The sequence below is a fragment of the Haliotis cracherodii genome, unplaced genomic scaffold, assembly GCF_022045235.1.
Source record: "Haliotis cracherodii isolate W230 unplaced genomic scaffold, xgHalCrac1.p SCAF_24, whole genome shotgun sequence".
Lineage (NCBI taxonomy): Eukaryota > Metazoa > Mollusca > Gastropoda > Lepetellida > Haliotidae > Haliotis > Haliotis cracherodii.
In genome coordinates, this window is record NW_027266280.1 from 155,572 (window position 1) to 180,607 (window position 25,036).

General features: G+C 46.7%; 1 protein-coding gene across 1 annotated transcript in view; it reads right to left on the reverse strand.

Moving 5' to 3' along the window:
- Positions 1 to 25,036, reverse strand: part of LOC139472479 (uncharacterized) — a 91,578-nt gene that overhangs the window by 45,136 nt on the left and 21,406 nt on the right. Inside the window, exons 2-3 of the mRNA XM_071254955.1 lie at positions 15,624 to 15,764; positions 15,049 to 15,258 (exon numbers count right to left, since the gene is read on the reverse strand). Of these exons, the coding sequence (XP_071111056.1) occupies positions 15,049 to 15,258; positions 15,624 to 15,764 (351 nt within the window). The remainder of the gene's footprint in view (positions 1 to 15,048; positions 15,259 to 15,623; positions 15,765 to 25,036) is intronic.

Consider the following 25,036-nt stretch of genomic DNA (forward strand, 5'->3'; position numbering starts at 1 on the left):
CACCACAGAACATGATCGCCTTGGAGGTGGAACTCTATGCCAACTGTACCACCACAGAAAACGATCGTCTTCGAGGTGGAATCCTATGCCAACTGTACCACCATAGAACACGATCGTCTTGGAGGTGGAACGCTATGCCAACTGTACCACCACAGAACACGTTCGTCTTGGAGGTAGAACTCTATGCCAACTGAACCACCCCATACATGATCGTCTTGGAGGTGGAACGCTATGCCAACTGTACCACCACTGAACATGATCGCCTTGGAGGTGGAACGCTGTGCCAACTGTACAACCACAGAACACGATCGTCTTGGAGGCTGAACGCTATGCCAACTTTACCACCACTGAACATGATCGTCTTGGAGGTGGAACACTATGCCAACTGTACCACCACACAACATGATCGTCTTGGAGGTGGAACGGTATGCCAACTGTACCACCACAGAACACAATCGTCTTGGAGGTGGAATCTTATGCCAATTGTACCACCACTCAACACGATCGTCTTGGAGGTGGAAATCTATGCCAACTTTACCACCACAGAACACGATCGTCTTGGAGGTGGAACGCTATGCCAACTGTACCACCACAGAACACGATCGTCTTGGAGGTGGAACGCTATGCCAACTGTACCACCACAGAACACGATCGTCTTGGAGGTAGAACTCTCTGCCAACTGTACCTCCACAGAACACGATCGTCTTGAAGGTGGAACGCTATGCCAACTTTACCACCACAGAACATGATTGTCTTGGAGGTGGAACGCTATGCCAACTGTACCACCACAGAACATGATCGTCTTGGAGGTGGAACGGTATGCCAACTGTACAACCACAGAACACAATCGTCTTGGAGGTGGAATCCTATGCCAACTGTACCACCACACAACACGATCGTCTTGGAGGTGGAACGCTATGCCAAATGTACCACCACAGAACACAATCGTCTTGGAGGTGGAATCTTATGCCAACTGTACCACCACAGAACACGATCGTCTTGGAGGTGGAACGCTATGGCAACTGTACCACCACAGAACACGATCGTCTTGGAGGTGGAACGCTATGCCAACTGTACCACCACAGAACATGATCGTCTTGAAGGTAGAACTCTATGCCAACTTTACCACCACAGAACAAGATCGTCTTGGAGGTGGGCTATGCCAACTGTACCACCACAGAACAAGATCATCTTGGAGATGGACCGCTATGCCAACTGTACCACCATAGAACACGATCGTCTTGGAGGTGGAACACTATGCCCACTGTACCACCACAGAACACGATCGTCTTGGAGGTGGAACGCTATGCCAACTGTACCACCACAGAACACGATCGTCTTGGAAGTGGGCTATGCCAACTGTACCACCACAGAACACGATCGTCTTGGAGGTGGAATCCTATGCCAACTGTACCACCACAGAACACGATCGTCTTGGGGGTGGAATCCTATGCCAACTGTAGCACCACAGAACACGATCGTCTTGGAGGTGGAACGCTTTGCCATTTGTACCACCACAGAACACGATCGTCTTGGAGGTGGAACGCTATGCCAACTGTACCACCACAGAACACGATCGTCTTGGAGGTAGAACTCTATGCCAACTGAACCACCCCATACATGATCGTCTTGGAGGTGGAACGCTATGCCAACTGTACCACCACAGAACACGATCGTCTTGGAGGTAGAACTCTATGCCAACTGAACCACCCCATACATGATCGTCTTGGAGGTTCAACGCTATGCCAACTTTACCACCACTGAACACGATCGTCTTGGAGGTGGAACGCTATGCCATTTGTACCACCACAGAACACAATCGTCTTGGAGGTGGAATCCTATGCCAACTGTACCACCACAGAACACGGTCGTCTTGGAGGTGGAACGCTATGCCAACTGTACCACCACAGAACATGATCGTCTTGAAGGTGGAACGCTATGCCAACTGTACCACCAAAGAAAACGATCGTCTTGGAGGTGGAACTCTATGCCAACTTTACCACCACAGAACACGACCGTCTTGTAGGTGGAACGCTATGCCAACTTTACCACCACTGAACATGATCGTCTTGGAGGTGGAACACTATGCCAACTGTACCACCACAGAACATGATCGTCTTGGAGGTGGAACGGTATGCCGACTGTACCACAACAGAACACAATTGTCTTGGAGGTGGAATCTTATGCCAACTGTACCACCACACAACACGATCGTCTTGGAGGTGGAACTCTATGCCAACTGTACCACCACAGAACACGATCGTCTTGGAGGTGGAACGCTATGCCAACTTTACCACCACAGAACATGATCGTTTTGGAGGTGGAACGCTATGCCAACTGTACCACCACAGAACATGATCGCCTTGGAGGTGGAACTCTATGCCAACTGTACCACCACAGAAAACGATCGTCTTGGAGGTGGAATCCTATGCCAACTGTACCACCATAGAACACGATTGTCTTGGAGGTGGAACGCTATGCCAACTGTACCACCACAGAACACGATCGCCTTGGAGGTAGAACTCTATGCCAACTGAACCACCCCATACATGATAGTCTTGGAGGTGGAACGCTATGCCAACTGTACCACCACTGAACATGATCGTCTTGGAGGTGGAACGCTGTGCCAACTGTACAACCACAGAACACGATCGTCTTGGAGGTGGAACGCTATGCCAACTGTACCACCACAGAACACGATCGTCTTGGAGGTGGAATCCTATGCCAACTGTACCACCACAGAACACGATCGTCTTGGGGGTGGAATCCTATGCCAATTTTAGCACCACAGAACACGATCGTCTTGGAGGTGGAACGCTATGCCATTTGTACCACCACAGAACACGATCGTCTTGGAGGTGGAACGCTATGCCAACTGTACCACCACAGAACACGATCGTCTTGGAGGTAGAACTCTATGCCAACTGAACCACCCCATACATGATCGTCTTGGAGGTGGAACGCTATGCCAACTGTACCACCACAGAACACGATCGTCTTGGAGGTAGAACTCTATGCCAACTGAACCACCCCATACATGATCGTCTTGGAGGTTCAACGCTATGCCAACTTTACCACCACAGAACACGATCGTCTTGGAGGTGGAACGCTATGCCATTTGTACCACCACAGAACACAATCGTCTTGGAGGTGGAATCCTATGCCAACTGTACCACAACAGAACACGGTCGTCTTGGAGGTGGAACGCTATGCCAACTGTACCACCACAGAACATGATCGTCTTGAAGGTGGAACGCTATGCCAACTGTACCACCAAAGAAAACGATCGTCTTGGAGGTGGAACTCTATGCCAACTTTACCACCACAGAACACGATCGTCTTGTAGGTGGAACGCTATGCCAACTTTACCACCACTGAACATGATCGTCTTGGAGGTGGAACACTATGCCAACTGTACCACCACAGAACATGATCGCCTTGGAGGTGGAACTCTATGCCAACTGTACCACCACAGAAAACGATCGTCTTGGAGGTGGAATCCTATGCCAACTGTACCACCATAGAACACGATTGTCTTGGAGGTGGAACGCTATGCCAACTGTACCACCACAGAACAAGATCGCCTTGGAGGTAGAACTCTATGCCAACTGAACCACCCCATACATGATCGTCTTGGAGGTGGAACGCTATGCCAACTGTACCACCACTGAACATGATCGTCTTGGAGGTGGAACGCTGTGCCAACTGTACAACCACAGAACACGATCGTCTTGGAGGTGGAACGCTATGCCAACTTTACCACCACAGAACACGATCGTCTTGGAGGTGGAACTCTATGCCAACTGTACCACCACAGAACACGATCGTCTTGGAGGTGGAACGCTATGCAAACTTTACCACCACAGAACATGATCGTCTTGGAGGTGGAACGCTATGCCAACTGTACCACCACAGAACATGATCGTCTTGGAGGTTGAACGGTATGCCAACTGTACCATCACAGAACACAATCGTCTTGGAGGTGGAATCTTATGCCAACTGTACCACCACACAACACGGTCGTCTTGGAGGTGGCACTCTATGCCAACTGTACCACCACAGAACACGATCGTCTTGGAGGTGGAACGCTATGCCAACTGTACCACCACAGAACTCGATCGTCTTGGAGGTGGAACACTATGCCCACTGTACCACCACAGAACACGATCGTCTTGGAGGTGGAACGCTATGCCAACTGTACCACCACAGAACAAGATCGTCTTGGAAGTGGGCTATGCCATCTGTACCACCACAGAACAAGATCGTCTTGGAGGTGGAATCCTATGCCAACTGTACCACCACAGAACACGATCGTCTTGGGGGTGGAATCCTATGCCAACTGTAGCACCACAGAACAAGATCGTCTTGGAGGTGGAACGCTATGCCAACTGTACCACCACAGAACACGATCGTCTTGGAGGTGGAACGCTATGCCAACTGTACCACCACAGAACACGATCGTCTTGGAGGTAGAACTCTATGCCAACTGAACCACCCCATACATGATCGTCTTGGAGGTGGAACGCTATGCCAACTGTACCACCACAGAACACGATCGTCTTGGAGGTGGAACGCTATGCCATTTGTACCACCACAGAACACGATCGTCTTGGAGGTGGAACGCTATGCCAACTGTACAACCACAGAACACGATCGTCTTGGAGGTGGAACGCTATGCCAACTGTACCACCACAGAACATGATCGTCTTGGAGGTGGAACGCTATGCCAACTGTACAACTACAGAACACGATCGTCTTGGAGGTGGAACGCTATGCCAACTGTACCACCACAGAACACGATCGTCTTGGAGGTGGAACGCTATGACATTTGTACCACCACAGAACATGATCGTCTTGGAGGTGGAACGCTATGCCAACTGTACAACCACAGAACACGATCGTCTTGGAGGTGGAACGCTATGCCAACTTTACCACCACAGAACACGATCGTCTTGGAGGTAGAACGCTATGCCAATTTTACCACCACTGAACACAATCGTCTTGGAGGTGGAACACTATGCCAACTGTACCACCACAGAACATGATCGTCTTGGAGGTGGAACGCTATGCCAAATGTACCACCACAGAACACGATCGTCTTGGAGGTGGAATCTTATGCCAACTGTACCACCACAGAACACGATCGACTTGGAGGTGGAACGCTATGGAAACTGTACCACCACAGAACACGATCGTCTTGGAGGTGGAACGCTATGCCAACTGTACCACCACAGAACATGATCGTCTTGGAGGTGGAACGCTATGCCAACTGTACCACCATAGAACATGATCGTCTTGAAGGTAGAACTCTATGCCAACTTTACCACCACAGAACAAGATCGTCTTGGAGGTGAGCTATGCCAACTGTACCACCACAGAACAAGATCATCTTGGAGATGGACCGCTATGCCAACTGTACCACCATAGAACACGATCGTCTTGGAGGTGGAACACTATGCCCACTGTACCACCACAGAACACGATCGTCTTGGAGGTGGAACGCTATGACAACTGTACCACCACAGAACAAGATCGTCTTGGAAGTTGGCTATGCCAACTGTACCACCACAGAACACGATCGTCTTGGAGGTGGAATCCTATGCCAACTGTACCACCACAGAACACGATCGTCTTGGAGGTGGAACGCTATGCCAACTGTACCACCACAGAACACGATCGTCTTGGAGGTGGAACGCTATGCCAACTGTACCACCACAGAACACGATCGTCTTGGAGGTAGAACTCTATGCCAACTGAACCACCCCATACATGATCGTCTTGGAGGTGGAACGCTATGCCAACTGTACCACCACAGAAAACGATCGTCTTGGAGGTGGAACGCTATGCCATTTGTACCACCACAGAACACGATCGTCTTGGAGGTGGAACGCTATGCCAACTTTACCACCACTGAACATGATCGTCTTGGAGGTGGAACACTATGCCAACTGTACCACCACAGAACATGATCGTCTTGGAGGTGGAACGGTATGCCGACTGTACCACCACAGAACACAATCGTCTTGGAGGTGGAATCTTATGCCAACTGTACCACCACACAACACGATCGTCTTGGAGGTGGAACTCTATGCCAACTGTACCACCACAGAACACGATCGTCTTGGAGGTGGAACGCTATGCCAACTTTACCACCACAGAACATGATCGTTTTGGAGGTGGAACGCTATGCCAACTGTACCAACACAGAACATGATCGCCTTGGAGGTGGAACTCTATGCCAACTGTACCACCACAGAAAACGATCGTCTTGGAGGTGGAATCCTATGCCAACTGTACCACCATAGAACACGATTGTCTTGGAGGTGGAACGCTATGCCAACTGTACCACCACAGAACAAGATCGCCTTGGAGGTAGAACTCTATGCCAACTGAACCACCCCATACATGATCGTCTTGGAGGTGGAACGCTATGCCAACTGTACCACCACTGAACATGATCGTCTTGGAGGTGGAACGCTGTGCCAACTGTACAACCACAGAACACGATCGTCTTGGAGGTGGAACGCTATGCCAACTGTACCACCACAGAACACGATCGTCTTGGAGGTGGAACTCTATGCCAACTGTACCACCACAGAACACGATCGTCTTGGAGGTGGAACGCTATGCAAACTTTACCACCACAGAACATGATCATCTTGGAGGTGGAAAACTATGCCAACTGTACCACCACAGAACATGATCGTCTTGGAGGTGGAACGGTATGCCAACTGTACCATCACAGAACACAATCGTCTTGGAGGTGGAATCTTATGCCAACTGTACCACCACACAACACGGTCGTCTCGGAGGTGGCACTCTATGCCAACTGTACCACCACAGAACACGATCGTCTTGGAGGTGGAACGCTATGCCAACTGTACCACCACAGAACTCGATCGTCTTGGAGGTGGAACACTATGCCCACTGTACCACCACAGAACACGATCGTCTTGGAGGTGGAACGCTATGCCAACTGTACCACCACAGAACAAGATCGTCTTGGAAGTGGGCTATGCCAACTGTACCACCACAGAACAAGATCGTCTTGGAGGTGGAATCCTATGCCAACTGTACCACCACAGAACACGATCGTCTTGGGGGTGGAATCCTATGCCAACTGTAGCACCACAGAACAAGATCGTCTTGGAGGTGGAACGCTATGCCAACTGTACCACCACAGAACACGATCGTCTTGGAGGTGGAACGCTATGCCAACTGTACCACCACAGAACACGATCGTCTTGGAGGTAGAACTCTATGCCAACTGAACCACCCCATACATGATCGTCTTGGAGGTGGAACGCTATGCCAACTGTACCACCACAGAACACGATCGTCTTGGAGGTGGAACGCTATGCCATTTGTACCACCACAGAACACGATCGTCTTGGAGGTGGAACGCTATGCCAACTGTACAACCACAGAACACGATCGTCTTGGAGGTGGAACGCTATGCCAACTGTACCACCACAGAACATGATCGTCTTGGAGGTGGAACGCTATGCCAACTGTACAACTACAGAACACGATCGTCTTGGAGGTGGAACGCTATGCCAACTGTACCACCACAGAACACGATCGTCTTGGAGGTGGAACGCTATGCCATTTTCACCACCACAGAACACGATCGTCTTGGAGGTGGAACGCTATGCCAACTGTACAACCACAGAACACGATCGTCTTGGAGGTGGAACGCTATGCCAACTTTACCACCACAGAACACGATCGTCTTGGAGGTAGAACGCTATGCCAATTTTACCACCACTGAACACGATCGTCTTGGAGGTGGAACACTATGCCAACTGTACCACCACAGAACATGATCGTCTTGGAGGTGGAACGCTATGCCAAATGTACCACCACAGAACACGATCGTCTTGGAGGTGGAATCTTATGCCAACTGTACCACCACAGAACACGATCGTCTTGGAGGTGGAACGCTATGGCAACTGTACCACCACAGAACACGATCGTCTTGGAGGTGGAACGCTATGCCAACTGTACCACCACAGAACATGATCGTCTTGGAGGTGGAACGCTATGCCAACTGTACCACCACAGAACATGATCGTCTTGAAGGTAGAACTCTATGCCAACTTTACCACCACAGAACAAGATCGTCTTGGAGGTGAGCTATGCCAACTGTACCACCACAGAACAAGATCATCTTGGAGATGGACCGCTATGCCAACTGTACCACCATAGAACACGATCGTCTTGGAGGTGGAACACTATGCCCACTGTACCACCACAGAACACGATCGTCTTGGAGGTGGAACGCTATGACAACTGTACCACCACAGAACAAGATCGTCTTGGAAGTTGGCTATGCCAACTGTACCACCACAGAACACGATCGTCTTGGAGGTGGAATCCTATGCCAACTGTACCACCACAGAACACGATCGTCTTGGAGGTGGAACGCTATGCCAACTGTACCACCACAGAACACGATCGTCTTGGAGGTGGAATCCTATGCCAACTGTACCACCACAGAACACGATCGTCTTGGAGGTAGAACTCTATGCCAACTGAACCACCCCATACATGATCGTCTTGGAGGTGGAACGCTATGCCAACTGTACCACCACAGAAAACGATCGTCTTGGAGGTGGAACGCTATGCCATTTGTACCACCACAGAACACGATCGTCTTGGAGGTGGAACGCTATGCCAACTGTACAACCACAGAACACAATCGTTTTGGAGGTGGAATCCTATGCCAACTGTACCACCACAGAACATGATCGTCTTGGAGATGGAACGCTATGCCAACTTTACCACCACAGAACACGATCGTCTTGGAGGTGGAACGCTATGCCAACTGTACCACCACAGAACACGATCGTCTTGGAGGTGGAACGCTATGCCAACTTTGCCACCACGGAACACCATCGTCTTGGAGGTGGAACACTATGCCAACTGTACCACCACAGAACATGATCGTCTTGGAGGTGGAACGCTATGCCAAATGTACCACCACAGAACACGATCGTCTTGGAGGTGGAATCTTATGCCAACTGTACCACCACAGAACACGATCGTCTTGGAGGTGGAACGCTATGGCAACTGTACCACCACAGAACACGATCGTCTTGGAGGTGGAACGCTATGCCAACTGTACCACCACAGAACATGATCATCTTGAAGGTAGAACTCTATGCCAACTTTACCACCACAGAACAAGATCGTCTTGGAGGTGGGCTATGCCAACTGTACCACCACAGAACACGATCGTCTTGGAGGTGGAACGCTATGTCAACTGTACCACCACAGAACATGATCGTCTTGGAGGTGGAACGCTATGCCAACTGCACAACCACAGAACACGATCGTCTTGGAGGTTGAACGCTATGCCAACTGTACCACCACAGAACACGATCGTCTTGGAGGTGGAACGCTATGCCCACTGTACCACCACAGAACAAGATCGTCTTGGAGGTGGAACGCTATGCCAACTGTACCACCACAGAACATGATCGTCTTGGAGGTGGAACGCTATGCCATCTGTACCACTACGTAACACGATCGTCTTGGAGGTGGAACGCTATGCCAACTGTACCACCACAGAACATGATCGTCTTGAAGGTAGAACTCTATGCCAACTTTACCACCACAGAACAAGATCGTCTTGGAGGTGGGCTATGCCAACTGTACCACCACAGAACAAGATCATCTTGGAGATGGACCGCTATGCCAACTGTACCACCATAGAACATGATCATCTTGGAGGTGGAACACTATGCCCACTGTACCACCACAGAACACGATCGTCTTGGAGGTGGAGCGCTATGCCAACTGTACCACCACAGAACAAGATCGTCTTGGAAGTGGGCTATGCCAACTGTACCACCACAGAACACGATCGTCTTGGAGGTGGAATCCTATGCCAACTGTACCACCACAGAACACGATCGTCTTGGTTGTGTAATCCTATGCCAACTGTAGCACCACAGAACACGATCGTCTTGGAGGTGGAACGCTATGCCAACTGTACCACCACAGAACACGATCGTCTTGGAGGTGGAACGCTATGCCAACTGTACCACCACAGAACACGATCGTCTTGGAGGTAGAACTCTATGCCAACTGAACCACCCCATACATGATCGTCTTGGAGGTGGAACGCTATGCCAACTGTACCACCACAGAACACGATCGTCTTGGAGGTGGAACGCTATGCCATTTGTACCACCACAGAACACGATCGTCTTGGAGGTGGAACGCTATGCCAACTGTACAACCACAGAACACAATCGTCTTGGAGGTGGAACGCTATGCCAACTGTACCACCACAGAACATGATCGTCTTGGAGGTGGAACTCTATGCCAACTTTACCACCACAGAACACGATCGTCTTGGAGGTGGAACGCTATGCCAATTGTACCACCACAGAACACGATCGTCTTGGAGGTAGAACTCTATGCCAACTGAACCACCCCATACATGATCGTCTTGGAGGTGGAATCTTATGCCAACTTTACCACCACAGAACACGATCGTCTTGGAGGTGGAACGCTATGGCAACTGTACAACCACAGAACACGATCGTCTTGGAGGTTTAAACGCTATGTCAACTGTACCACCACAGAACATGACCGTCTTGGAGGTGGAACGCTATGCCAACTGTACAACCACAGAACACGATCGTCTTGGAGGTGGAACGCTATGCCAACTGTACCACCACAGAACACGATCGTCTTGGAGGTGGAACGCTATGCCCACTGTACCACCACAAAACAAGATCGTCTTGGAGGTTGAACGCTATGCCAACTGTACCACCACACAACATGATCGTCTTGGAGGTGGAACGCTATGCAATCTGTACCACTACGTAACACGATCGTCTTGGAGGTGGAACGCTATGCCAACTGTACCACTACGGAACACGATCGTCTTGGAGGTGGAACGCTATGCCAACTATACCACTACGGAACACGATCGTCTTGGAGGTGGAACGCGAAGCCAACTGTACCAATGCAGAACACGATCGTCTTGGAGGTGGAACTCTATGCCAACTGTACCACCACAGAACACGATCGTCTTGGAGGCTGAACGCTATGCCAACTGTACCAATACAGAACATGATTGTCTTAGAGGTGGAACGCTATGCCAACTGTACCACTACGGAACACGATCGTCTTGGAGTAGGAATGCTATGCCAACTGTACCAATACAGAACACGATCGTCTTGGAGGTGGAATGCTATTCTAACTGTACCACGACGGAACATGGTCGTCTTGGAGGTTGAACGCTATGCCAACTTTACCACTACGGAACACGATCGTCTTGGAGGTGGAATCTTATGCCAACTGTACCACCACACAACACGGTCGTCTTGGAGGTGGCACTCTATGCCAACTGTACCACCACAGAACACGATCGTCTTGGAGGTGGAACGCTATGCCAACTTTACCACCACAGAACATGATCGTCTTGGAGGTGAAACGCTATGCCAACTGTACCACCACAGAACATGATCGCCTTGGAGGTGGAACTCTATGCCAACTGTACCACCACAGAACACGATCGTCTTGGAGGTGGAATCCTATGCCAACTGTACCACCACAGAACACGATCGTCTTGGAGGTGGAACACTATGCCAACTGTAGCACCACAGAACACGATCGTCTTGGAGGTGGAACGCTATGCCAACTTTACCACCACAGAACATGATCGTCTTGGAGGTGAAACGCTATGCCAACTGTACCACCACAGAACATGATCGCCTTGGAGGTGGAACTCTATGCCAACTGTACCACCACAGAACACGATCGTCTTGGAGGTGGAATCCTATGCCAACTGTACCACCACAGAACACGATCGTCTTGGAGGTGGAACACTATGCCAACTGTAGCACCACAGAACACGATCGTCTTGGAGGTGGAACGCTATGCCAACTGTACCACCACAGAACACGATCGTCTTGGAGATGGAACGCTATGCCAACTGTACCACCACAGAACACGATCGTCTTGGAGGTGGAACGCTATGCCCACTGTACCACCACAGAACACGATCGTCTTGGAGGTGGAACTCTATGCCAACTGTACCACCACAGAACAAGATCGTCTTGGAAGTGGGCTATGCCAACATTACCACCACAGAACACTATCGTCTTGGAGGTGGAATCCTATGCCAACTGTACCACCACAGAACACGATCGTCTTGGAGGTGGAATCCTATGCCAACTGTACCACCACGGAACACGATCGTCTTGGAGGTGGAACGCTATGCCAACTGTACCACCACAGAACACGATCGTCTTGGAGGTGGAATCCTATGCCAACTGTACCACCACAGAACAAGATCGTCTTGGAAGTGGGCTATGCCAACATTACCACCACAGAACACTATCGTCTTGGAGGTGGAATCCTATGCCAACTGTACCACCACAGAACACGATCGTCTTGGAGGTGGAATCCTATGCCAACTGTACCACCACGGAACACGATCGTCTTGGAGGTGGAACGCTATGCCAACTGTACCACCACAGAACACGATCGTCTTGGAGGTGGAATCCTATGCCAACTGTACCACCACTGAACAAGATCGTCTTGGAGGTGGAATCTTATGCCAACTGTACCACCACAGAACACGATCGTCTTGGAGGTGGAACGCTATGCCAACTGTACCAACACAGAACACGATCGTCTTGGAGGTGGAACGCTATGCCAACTGTACCACCACAGAACACGATCGTCGTGGAGGTAGAACTCTATGCCAACTTTACCACCACAGAACATGATCGTCTTGGAGGTGGAACGCTATGCCAACTGTACCACCACAGAACACGATCGTCTTGGAGGTGGAACGCTATGCCAACTTTACCACCACAGAACACGATCGTCTTGGAGATGGAACGCTATGCCAACTGTACAACCACAGAACACGATCGTCTTGGAGGTGGAACGCTATGCCCACTGTACCACCACAGAACACGATCGTCTTGGAGGTTTAAACGCTATGCCAACTGTACCACCACAGAACAAGATCGTCTTGGAAGTGGGCTATGCCAAATGTACCACCACAGAACACGATCGTCTTGGAGGTGGAATCCTATGCCAACTGTACCACCACAGAACACGATCGTCTTGGAGGTGGAACTCTATGCCAACTGTACCACCACAGAACACGATCGTCTTGGAGGCTGAACGCTATGCCAACTGTACCAATACAGAACATGATCGTCTAAGAGTTGGAACGCTATGCCAACTGTACCACTACGGAACACGATCGTCTTGGAGTAGGAATGCTATGCCAACTGTACCAATACAGAACACGATCGTCTTGGAGGTGGAATGCTATGCTAACTGTACCACGACGGAACATGGTCGTCTTGGAGGTTGAACGCTATGCCAACTTTACCACTACGGAACACGATCGTCTTGGAGGTTGAACGCTATGCCAACTGTACCAATACAGAACATGGTCGTCTTTGAGGTGGAACACTATGCCAACTGTGCCACTACGGAACACGATCGTCTTGGAGGTTGAACACTATGCCAACTGTGCAACTACGGAACACGATCGTCTTGGAGGTGGAACACTATGCCAACTGTGCCACTACGGAACACGATCGTCTTTATGGTGTGGGGTGGCTTCCACGGTGCCTGAAGAACCGATCTGTTGACAGGATAGCATGACTGCCATAGTTTAAAAATATGATATTACCACACATCGTTCCTCTGGCAAGGTGGGCCTCTCTTCACCTTCACGAATGATAACACCCGCTCACATCGAGCAAGACTCGTGACTGATATCCTCCAGGCAAAAACATCTCGTGGACAGCGAGTTCATGGGACCTCAGTCCGAGTGAACATGTTTAGGGCATTCTTTGGAGATGTGTTTATGGTCGCCAAGGTCAGCCTCGGGATTAATGTGAACTGGCTTTACGGGCAGAAGAGCAGTATATTCTTCGGCATTAACGTAGTCGAGTCATTTGTCAATGGCAACATTACTAAATCGTGTATGGATATCCCACAATGACTAAACGTTGTGAATTGATGAAGTGCTTTTTGCACGATGTGTTCAATGGTGTATGTGTTTCTACCTGTCCTTCTCCATCATTGTTCCGTGCCTTTTGTGTCACTTTTCGTTGTTTTGCACTTAATTTGCTTTTACATTAATCTCTAACTTAGACAATCAATCATGTTGCGCAACTTTCTTAGGAGTACATCTTAAACGTTAGACACTACCACTCTCATTCACACACAATCACCTTGCCCTTCTATGTTAAAGAGACACTGGCATTCATTCACATTCACTTCTTACTTCCATGTTAAGCAGGCATTATTGGTGTGTTTATTATTATTTACAGTTTGAGATTAAAAAAAATACAGCACAGAGGGTTTTTGTGATCCTGAAACAGTCAGGCTGGTTAGGTCATCATCAGCTCAGGGCCCTTGCCCCCTCTACACGCAGCCCAGACAGCGAATGGGACTTCTTTCAGGAAGCGCTGACTCATCGAACCAACCCAAAATCTTTCGGAGAATGTGAAGACTCCCATACACTGCAGCCTTCTGCATTAGCCAGATTGTCAGAAGGGCTGTATTCCTGGTAGCAAACCCGGGTCAGTCAGCAGATTAGGAGGTACCAAAGCTAAGGCACAGAGAACGATTGGGAGTTGGACAACTTGGACTGAAGACTACAAAGCGATCTTAACCCCAAGACGATCATAACTCCCACGCTTGAACATAGCCACATGACAATCGGTGCGCTAAGACTGGTGCTCGCTTGCAAAAGCCAATTTCGATGCTTCCAATTCTCTAAATCCTGAAGATCGTGGCTTTAGCCTTCTGTTGCAATCTCCATCACAATCTCAAAGCGATTGTATTTTGGACGATTGTAAACTAATCAAAACTTACAATTGGTCCAGGTCAAACTAAGTTGGTAAGATCATTATAGTAACTGCATAGACTTGACGAAATGGCATACAATAATAGGGTTTGTTATCTACTTTACAGTCATTATCATTTTATTTTCTCGAACTGTGTAATTTGATTCAAAAGGCGGCATCATTTTGACGTAATTGTAGAGCGCACCTGATGGATAGGTCGTCAGTTCCACCTCTTCCCCATCACAGTTCCTGGTGACTAGCTTGGTCTCCCCACTGTCATAAGTAGTGAAATAGGTCACGTTGCCGTCGACTCCGACGATGCCTCCAGCATTGACTATGGATTCAATACTAAGGGTCGTGTTGAAACGGTTAAGAGCAACCAGCTTCGAGTCTGCTGCCACTATGAAGGAGCAATCTGCAAAACGATATCTATTTTATGCATTTTGACATGATTAAATATTAACTGTGATATTCGCTTCAATGAAGTTTGCATGACTTAGACATTACAAATCACGAAACAATGTAACAGGAAGTAGTATTTGAGTGGAAGAGAGAACTGAACTACTCCTTCCAATGAGTCAGGCAGTGTACAGAACATAATTATGTTACATGCGTTATACATTTAGTCACTGTTTATGTGCCCGTGAAAAGTCGGGTTAGAATTGGTCTTCAGTAACCCAGAATTGACCCCATCTGTGAATATTTGGATTAGAATTGTTTCTCAGCCACCCAATAAATGGCTGCCGACAAAGTATTCAAAACTGCTTCCAAGTAAAGTACCTTTGCAATCTGTATCCGACAGGTTTTTCAATACTTGGAGTTGATCCAGCAGATCGTCGAATAACAGGTTGATGATTTGAGCTTTACACTCAAAGCATGCCTCTTCCGTGACATTGTCAGAGGATGTGACATTGTCACAACCTGAAAGATATTGAATTGGAAACAACTTAATTTTAAAAAATGAAAACAATTTGAATGTTAATTTAAATGAGAAGCATGAATAGTTTAAAGACTGTTTAATATGTTTCTTCACAATAGTACTGTGCTCATCGGCTTCTTGGGCTGTTTATTGGAAGTTCCTTTCCTCAGTCATGTAATGTCATCACTACAAAATACTTCCAATTTATTGATAACAACTTCTTTTATTTCTGTAATGGCGACTTTTCGGTATAGATCCTCGATCCTTGAACACCCTGATCCTGAACACCCTCAGCTGAACACCTGATCCTGGACACTTTCTTCTGACCACCTCATCCTGAACACCCTGAGTAGGTGACTTGAATCTCATCAGGGGGTTGTATAGAGGTTGTGAAGACGTTTTTGGAAGTTGCATGGAGGTTGTATGGAGGTTGTGTAGAAGTTGTATGGAGGGTGCATGGAGATTGTATCGGGGTTGTATGGAGGTTGCATGGAGATTATATGGGGATTGTACGGAGGTTGCATTGAGGTTGTATAGAGATAGCATGGAGGTTGTAAGGAGGTTGCGTAGAGCTAGTATGGAAGTTCAATGGAGGTTGCATGGAGGTTTTATGAAGGTTACAAGGAGGTTGGATGGAGGTTGTTTTGAAGTTGCATGTTAGTTGTATGGTGAGTAGGTGAGTTGGGTTTAACGCCGCTTTTTATAGTATTCCAGTTATATCACTGCGTGTCAGCTTAATGTGGGAGGAAAGCCCGAAGTGATGCAGGTCTCGGACGTTTACCACTTCGATGAAACCCACGAGCACGGGTCTGGTGCTGACAAACCTAGAAACATAATCGGGGCAAACCGGGATTCGAACCCACAATCATAAGTTTCTGGCGTGCCGAAGGGACGCAACTCTGCACAGCGAATCGCGGCGCCTCAGACGACTGGGCCACCCGTGCCCCACTTGAAGTTGTATGGACGTTGTGTAGGTTGCATGGAGGTTGTGTAGAGGTTTATGGAAGTTGCATGAAAGTTGTATGGAGGTTGTGTAGAAGTTGTATGGAGGTTGCATTGAGGTTGTATGGAGGTTGTATGAAGGTTGCATGGAGCTTGTATGGAGGTTGTATTGAGGTTGTATGGAGGTTGTATGGAGGTTGCGTCGAGGTAGTATGGGAGTTCAATGGAGGTTCTATGGAGGCTGCATGGACGTTGTGTAGAGGTGGTATGGAGGTTGCATGGAGATTGTATGGAGGTTGTATGAAGGTTGTGAAGAGGTTGTATGAATGTTTTATGGACGTTGTGTAGAAGTTGTATGGAGGTTGCATTAAGGTGCATGGATGTTGTATGGATATTGTATGGAGGTTGCATGGAGGTTGCAAGGAGGTTGCATTGAGGTTGTATAGAGGTTGTATAGAGATTGGATAGAGGTTGTATAGTAGTTGTATGGAGGTTGCATGAAGGTTGCATGGAGGTTGCTTGGAGGTTGCACGGAGGTGTCATATGGTTGTAAGGAGGTTGTATTGAAGTAGTGTTCAGTTTGTATGGAAGTTGCATGGAGGTTGCATAGAGGTTGTTTTGAGATTGCATGGAAGGTGCATGTATGTTGTATTGGGGTTGCATGAAGGTTGTATGGAGTTTGTGTAGAGGTTGTATATAGGTTGTATTGGGGTTCCATGGAAGTTGTATGGAGGTTGCTTGGAGGTTGCATCGATGTTGTATAAAGGATGTGTAGAAGTTCTACGGAGGTTGTTTGGAGGTTGTATAAAGGTTCTATTAAGGATGCATGGAGGTTGTTTTAAGGTTGTGTTCAGGTTGTATTGAGGTTACAAGGAGGTTGTATGGAAGTTGTTTAGAGGCTGCTTTGAGTGAGCGAGTAAGTGAGTTTGGTTTAACGCCGCTTTTAACAGTATTCCAGTTATATCACTGCGTGTCAGCTTAATGTGGGAGGAAGGCCCGAAGTGATGCAGGTCTCGGACGTTTACCACTTTGGTGAAACCCACGAGCACGGGTACGGTGCTGACAAACCAAACCTAGAAACATAATCGGGGCGAACCGGGATTCGAACCCACAATCATAAGTTTCTGGCGTGCCCAAGGGACGCAACTCTGCACAGCGAATCGCCGCGCCCTACACGACTGGGCCACCCGTGCCCCATGGCTGCTTTGAGGTTTTATGGAGGTTGCATGGATGTTGTATGGAGGTTGTATGGAGGTTGTAGTGTGATTGTGTAGAGGTTGTTTGTAGGTTGAATGGACGTTGTATGGAGGTTGTTTTGAGATTTTATGGAGGATGTATTGACGTTTTATGGATATTGCCTGTATGTTGCATTTCGGCTGTATTCACATTGTATAGAGGTTGCATGGAGGTTTTATGGTGGTTGGATGGAGGTTGTGTAGAGGTTGTATGGATGCTTTATGGAGGTTGGATGGAGGTCGCATGGAGTTTCTATGGAGGTAGTATGGAGGTTGCATGGACGTTGCATGCAGGTTGTGTACAGGTTGTTTAGAGGTTAAATAGAGGTTGTATGGAGGTTCCATGACTGTTGTGTAGACGCTGTATTGAGGTTGTGTAGAGGTTGTATTGAGGTTGCATGGAGGTTGTTTCGAGGTTAAATAGAGGTTGCATTGAAGTCGCATGGAGGTTGTATCGAGGTTGCATGGCGGTTGTTTTTAGTTTGCATGAAGGTTACATGGAGGTTGTGTGGAGATTATTAAGAGGTTGAATAGAGGTTTCAAAAGGTTGCATCAAGGTTGGGTAGAGGTTGTATTGAGGTTGTGTTGAGGTTGTTTTTAGGCTGAGTGGAGGTTGTATGGAGATTGTGTAGAGGTTGGATGGAGGTTGCATGGAGTTTCTATGGAAGTTGCTTTGAGGTTGCATTGAGATTGCATAGGGGTTGTCCTGAGCTTGTATTGAGGTTGTCTTGAGGTTGTATGGAGGTTCCATATTTTATAAGAAGGTTGTATGAACGTTGAATGGAGGTTGCATGGAGGTTGTGTTGAGGTTGTATGGAGGTTGTATGGAGGTTGTATGGAGGTTCCCTATTTCTTTAGGAGGTTGCATGGTGGTTGCATCGAGGTTGCATGGAGGTTGTGAGGAGGTTGCATGGAGGTTCTCTTTAGCTTGTATGGAGGTTGTATTGAGGTAGTGTTCAGTATGATGGTGGCATCGAGGTTGCATAGAGGTTATTTTGAGAATGTATGGAAGGTGCATGTATGTCGTATTGGGGTTGCATGGATGCTGCATGCAGTTTGTATGAAGGTAGTATGGAGGTTGTATTGGGGTTCCATGGAGGTTGCATGGATGCTGCATGTAGTCTGTATGAAGGTCGTATTGAGTTTATGTAGAGGTTGTATGGAGGTTGTTTTGGGGTTCCATGGAGGTTACATGGAGGTTGCATGGAGATTGCATGGAGGGTGTATGGAGGATTGTAGAGGTTGTATGGAGGTTGTGTAGAGGTTGTATGGAGGTTGTGTAGAGGTTGTATGGAGGTTGCAGAGAGGTTGCATGGAGATTGTATGGAAGTTGCATGGAGGTTGCATGGAGGGTACAGGGATTTTGTATAGATATTGTATGGAGGTTGTTTAGAGGTTGTATGGAGGGTGCATAGGGGTTCCATGGAGGTTGCGTGGAGGTTTTCATGGAGGATAAGTAGAGATTGTATGGAGGTTGTGTAGAGGTTGTATGGAGGTTGCATAGATGTTGCATAGATGTTGTATTGAGCTGGTATGGAGGTTGTATGGAGGTTGATAGGGGGGTTCCATGGAGGTTGTGTTGCGCTTGTGTAGAAGTTGTGTAGAGGGGGGATGGAGTTTGTGTGGATGATGCATGGATGTTGCATGGATGCTGCCTGGAGGTTGTATGGAAGTTGTGTAGAGGTTGTATAGGGTGTGTGTATAGGTTGTATGGAGAGTGTATGGAGGTTGTATGGAGGTTGTGTTGAGCTTGTGTAGAGGTTGTATAGATGTTGCATAGAGGTTCTATAGAGGTTTATGGAAGTTGCATAGAGGTTGTATTGTGTTGTGTTGTGTTGTGTTGGCTGTATGGTTGTTGCATGGTTTTGGGATGTGGGAGGATGTATAGAGGTTGTATAGAGGTTTTATGGCGGTTGTGTAGAGGTTGTGTGGAGGTTGCATGGAGGTTGCATGGAGGTTGCATGGAGGTTGTGTTGGGGTTGTGTAGAGGTTGTATGGAGGTTGTGTACAGGTTTATAGAGGTTGCGTAGTGGTTTCATGGTGATTGTATAGAGGTTTAATTGAAGTCGTTTGGAGGTTTTATGCAGGTTGTAATGATGTTGAATGGAAGTTGTATGGAGGTTGCATGGAGGTTGTGTAGCGCTTGTATGGAGGTTGCATGAAGGTTGTGTTGAGGTTCTGAAGAAGTTGTTTGGAGGTTGTATGGGGGTTCTTTGGAGTTTGGATTAAGGTTGTGTAGAGGTTGCATAGAGGTTGTATGGCGGTTGCATGGAGGTTGCATTGAGCTTGTATGGAGGTTGTGTAAAGGTTGTATGGATGTTGTATGAAGGTTTTATGGAGGTTACATATGGAGGCCGTTTGGAGGTTGCATGACATATCCCCCCGACCGTGGCATGTCAGTAACCTTAGGCTACTGTTTAACTCATATAGATTCTAAATACAATCACAGGACTTCTACAACATTCTACTCTATAATAGTTTCTGTTAATGTTTCAAAGTGAAAGCAATATAACTTTCAATTTTCAATCTACACTTATTTAAGAAATGGTCAATACTAGTTCTATAAAAACTTCATATACCCTCTTCAAAAATAGAAACGCACAGGTAGTATGTAATGTAGTTCATTGAACTTGACTACATAAAAACTCCGGTATATAAAATGGATATATGTCATTGGTTATTGGGAAATGATGGTGGTCGATATTCGACAAACGGTGCGTCAAAACGCAGCCATTGTCGATTTGAAATGTCTTAATGGCATTGTTTTCACACTTGTTCAAAAATGTCAGGGAGGAAATCAGTAAAGCTAAATGCACGTGCAAGTTATGGCATTCGTAACTCGTGTTAGTGGCTATAAAATGGCAAGTATAAGCCAATGATCTGTCATTCAATAGTTAACATTTTTCAAGTTCGAAAATGCCGAGACTCAGCGCTGCTGATCGGAACATCGCCATAGGACGTATCCAAAGAGGGGAATCGCAGTCTTCTGCTGCACGCCACTTCAACGTCCACCACAGCACCATTTGCCGCCTTTGCGATCGATACACACAGTTCAATTCCACTGCAGAGAACCGGCCGACCAAGAGTTACCACCCCTGCACATGATCGCTACATTCGACTGTTCCACCTACGTCATCGCAATGCCACAGCTACGGAGACTGCAGGAAGGTTTGAGGAGGATATCGGACCAGACTGTCAGGAACCATCTTCGCGAGGCTGGAATCCGACCTAAAAGACCAGTTAACGTCCCTGTTTGGCAACAGATCCATCGACAATTTGACAGCAAATCGCTACATGAATCAAATTCTTCAACCTCACCTTCTTGCAATCATTGACCGCTAGAGGGAGCTGTTTCAACAGGACAACGCGCTCCACCGCACACAGCTCGTGTCACGGTAGACTACAAACATAATGCCAACATCAACGACTTGCCATGGCCGTTGAGGTCTCTATATCTCAACCCAATCGAACACCTCTGGGATGAACTCAACGTCAGAACACGCCGCAGACACTCCCACAACTGACCAACGCAGGACAGAATTCGTACACTTATCCAGTCAGTGCCGAGGAGACGCAGAGCCTTGGTGGCTGACAGGGCGGTCTTACGAGATACTGAGTTCAGCGCAATCTTGTGGCCTTATGTGACATGACAATGAACTGTTTTCAATGCCTTTGTACAACATGTGACAATCAGAACAGAACAGAACTTTTTTACGCTCAGGCCGAGATCCTCGGCATATGAGGTACAAAATGACAGCAGAATACACATTATAATAGCGGATATGTGGTTAGCCGGAAGATTTTACAATGTGCATTACATATTTACAGAATTTACTAAGGTTTTTTAATACAGATATCTCTTTACAAGTGAAAAGTCTTTGAAATTTAATCATATTAGGTCTTTAGAATATGTAGGTGGGATATACAAAATTATTTCTATGGTAAAAATATGGACATTTAAAAATATAGTGAAATTCATCTCAAATATCATCAATAAAACACTGTTCGAGCTCCAACATTTCATATTTGTATCTATGATATTGAATTAGATATATCGACTTTATTAGGTACAATAAATTTGTAACTGCGTTTCCTTTTTTTGAAGAGTGTACATGTATTTCAAAGGCATCAATACTGGCATAACAAGAGCAGACAGTTTTCTGAAAGTTTTGTTTGGTTATTTGTTGTTTAACGCCGCACTAAGCAATATTCCTGTTATATGACGGCGGTCTGTAAATAATCGAGTCTGGACCAGACAATCCATGAGCATCGATCCACACAATTGGGATACGATGACACGCATCAGCCAAGTCAGCGAGCCTGACCAACCAATACCTTTGGTCGCCTCTTACGATAAGCATAATCGCCTTTTACGGCAAGCATGGGTTGCTGAATACCTATTCTATCCCTGATCTTCACGGGTATTTTCTGAAAGTAATTTTTAAGAGATCTATATATAGTTTTGTATTGTGTTGTATAGTTTTAGGTATACATGCTGCGGAAATGGCAAAACCCGTCAATTTTCAAAGTTCATCACGTCCCATAGAACTGTCCAAAATACAGCTTCGGAAAATCTCTAAATAGCAACAGGCTATGGTGGCCGAGTGGGTCATCGCTTTCTCGCTCCATCGCTTTCTCGCTGTATCGATTTATCTTTTTCTCGCTTTCTCACTTTATCACCTTCTCGCTCTATCGCTTTATCGCTCTATCGCTCTATCGCTTTATCGCTTTCTCGTTTACTCGCTCTATCACTTACTGGCAGTAAAGCAATATGCCCTCTCGGCCACTATAGTGGTCGCGTGTGTTATGTGTTTCTATACGATGAAAAGTATATACATAAAACAACACTAAACCTGACCTCAGTGGGGAGAGGCTGAGGAGGGTTTTAATCATAAAAGAGAGTTGAGATTTTTCCAGTCACTTTTCAAATTATACATACGGAGGGAATGTTGAAATTTTCTCACTATCTACTTAAACATAATAATTAAACTGTACAGACGCTAGTCAAAGTGTGCAGTGAGGCCGCCGTCTTTATCCAGAGTCATTTCTGACACATAAATGCAAAGTTTAATTAATTAAGTCCACTCTCATTTTTTTTGCATTGCTAATAAACTCCAATGTTAATTTCAACATTTACAGTTCATACGTATTCATAAGAAGTTAAAGAACACCATATTTTTTCATATGACTATGATTAGTCATGAGAGAAAGAGATAGAACGAGAAAGCGATTAAGCGAGAAAGTGATTAGGCGAGAAAGCGATAGAGCGAGAAAGCGATATTTCCCATACTGTCGTACATTAAAACGGATTTTGCTGATACTCTGTGATCGTTTAGTTAGAAAACACGCATGTGTTTATTGTACTGTAGTGTAGTAAATAAGAAAGATTCACAGACTACAACAGAATAGTCGCTATTCACATTCTCATTTTGTTCATGTCACCCCATTCTTCCATCACACACACACACACAAAGACACATACACACACACACACACACGCACACACGCACGCACGCGCGCACGCTCACACACACACACACAAACAAACAAACAAAGACACACACACACGCACGCACACACACACACACACAAAGACACACACACACACACACACACACACACACACACACACAAACATAATTTTGACAAAACTATGCATGTACTTAAGATATACATAAAATATTAGAATGATAGCTGATTGAACATATGTTAAATAGAGAATAGTACACTCATTCTCGTTAAATACCATTTTTACGAAACGAGTGGACTTTCTATGATATCTGACTTCGCTTTTGCTCGGTCAGATACCATAGAAAGTTCACGAGTTCTAACGAGAATGAGTGTGGTATTTTATTTATTACCCACGTTAAATACATATTTAAGTGTAAATACATAACAACTTTCGTTCGTTGACAGACCAAACTGAAACCGGTTGCAAAATCTGGTTGCACATGAATATTGATATATGACCAAATATGAGTATTGTTGACATGTTTATGCATACTCATTAACAACATGCGCCTGCTGTTCTGTTTGCAAACAAACCAGCACCGACGCTCAAGATCCTTTTGGAAGAAAGTCTTCAACTTATGGTAATTCAAGCGCTATGTTGTAGGTACGCAGGACACCGATAAGAAAATTTGAAATGTCACATTAGCGCCGTGCTTTGAATATCGGACCAACAGTCACATGCATCACACTGCCGGGGTCCCGTCTGTGCAATCAAAATGGTTCGGTTTCCTTGATCTATCAGCTGAATTTATATGATGTCCGTACCATTTTGGAAGAGGGAAATCAGACTGTTCACCAAAGACATTCATGTTAACTGTACCACCCTATACTGAAGACGTGAAAATCAACAAACTCAAATCTGCTTGCATGTCAGTGACAGCTTCGAACGATCGAAGGGCAAGGTCGCCACCGGAATAAGAAAAGACTACCGCCATCCACTCACAGCGTTTTACGCTAGAGATAGGGAATGTTACTGTTCACATTTTGGATGTTTTGGGCCACAAAATCAGAAGTCAGGCATACTTCAACGGAGTTTTCGAATGATTTGTATCGGAACTGTGAACTTTAAGTGTTCTTGTCGTGCTGTCGTGTTCGTTCATTCATGAACAACACCTCCCGAAACAGCGCCACCAAATACGCTTCAAAGGGGACACCGATGGCACAACCGGATCATCCCAAGTTAGTCTATTTATCTGTCCAGATAGTTTAAACAGACTTCATTTCACCACGCTTATCCTTTTACGTTAAATCAAATTGAAAGTTGCGAAAATGGTCGGGTGCGTCACGCTCAAGGGACGCGCTTGATCGGCAGTCGTCCATTGTAAATCGATTTATAGATCAAGCTCGATTATATGTCTGTAGGAGCTCTATGCATAACTTATATAGAATGCAAACCGAATTTGATGCGTGTGACTATCTTGTTTGGTTTAATAGAGTGTTTGTAAATATCTCTTGTTCTCATGAATTTCTTCAGTTCTGCCTTGTAATCGCAAAATGAGTCTCGCGATTTTTTATGAATCAAAAAAGTAGTCCCGGTGTGACAGAGGTCACGGTTATCCAATCAAAACGAATAAAACAAGGTCAAC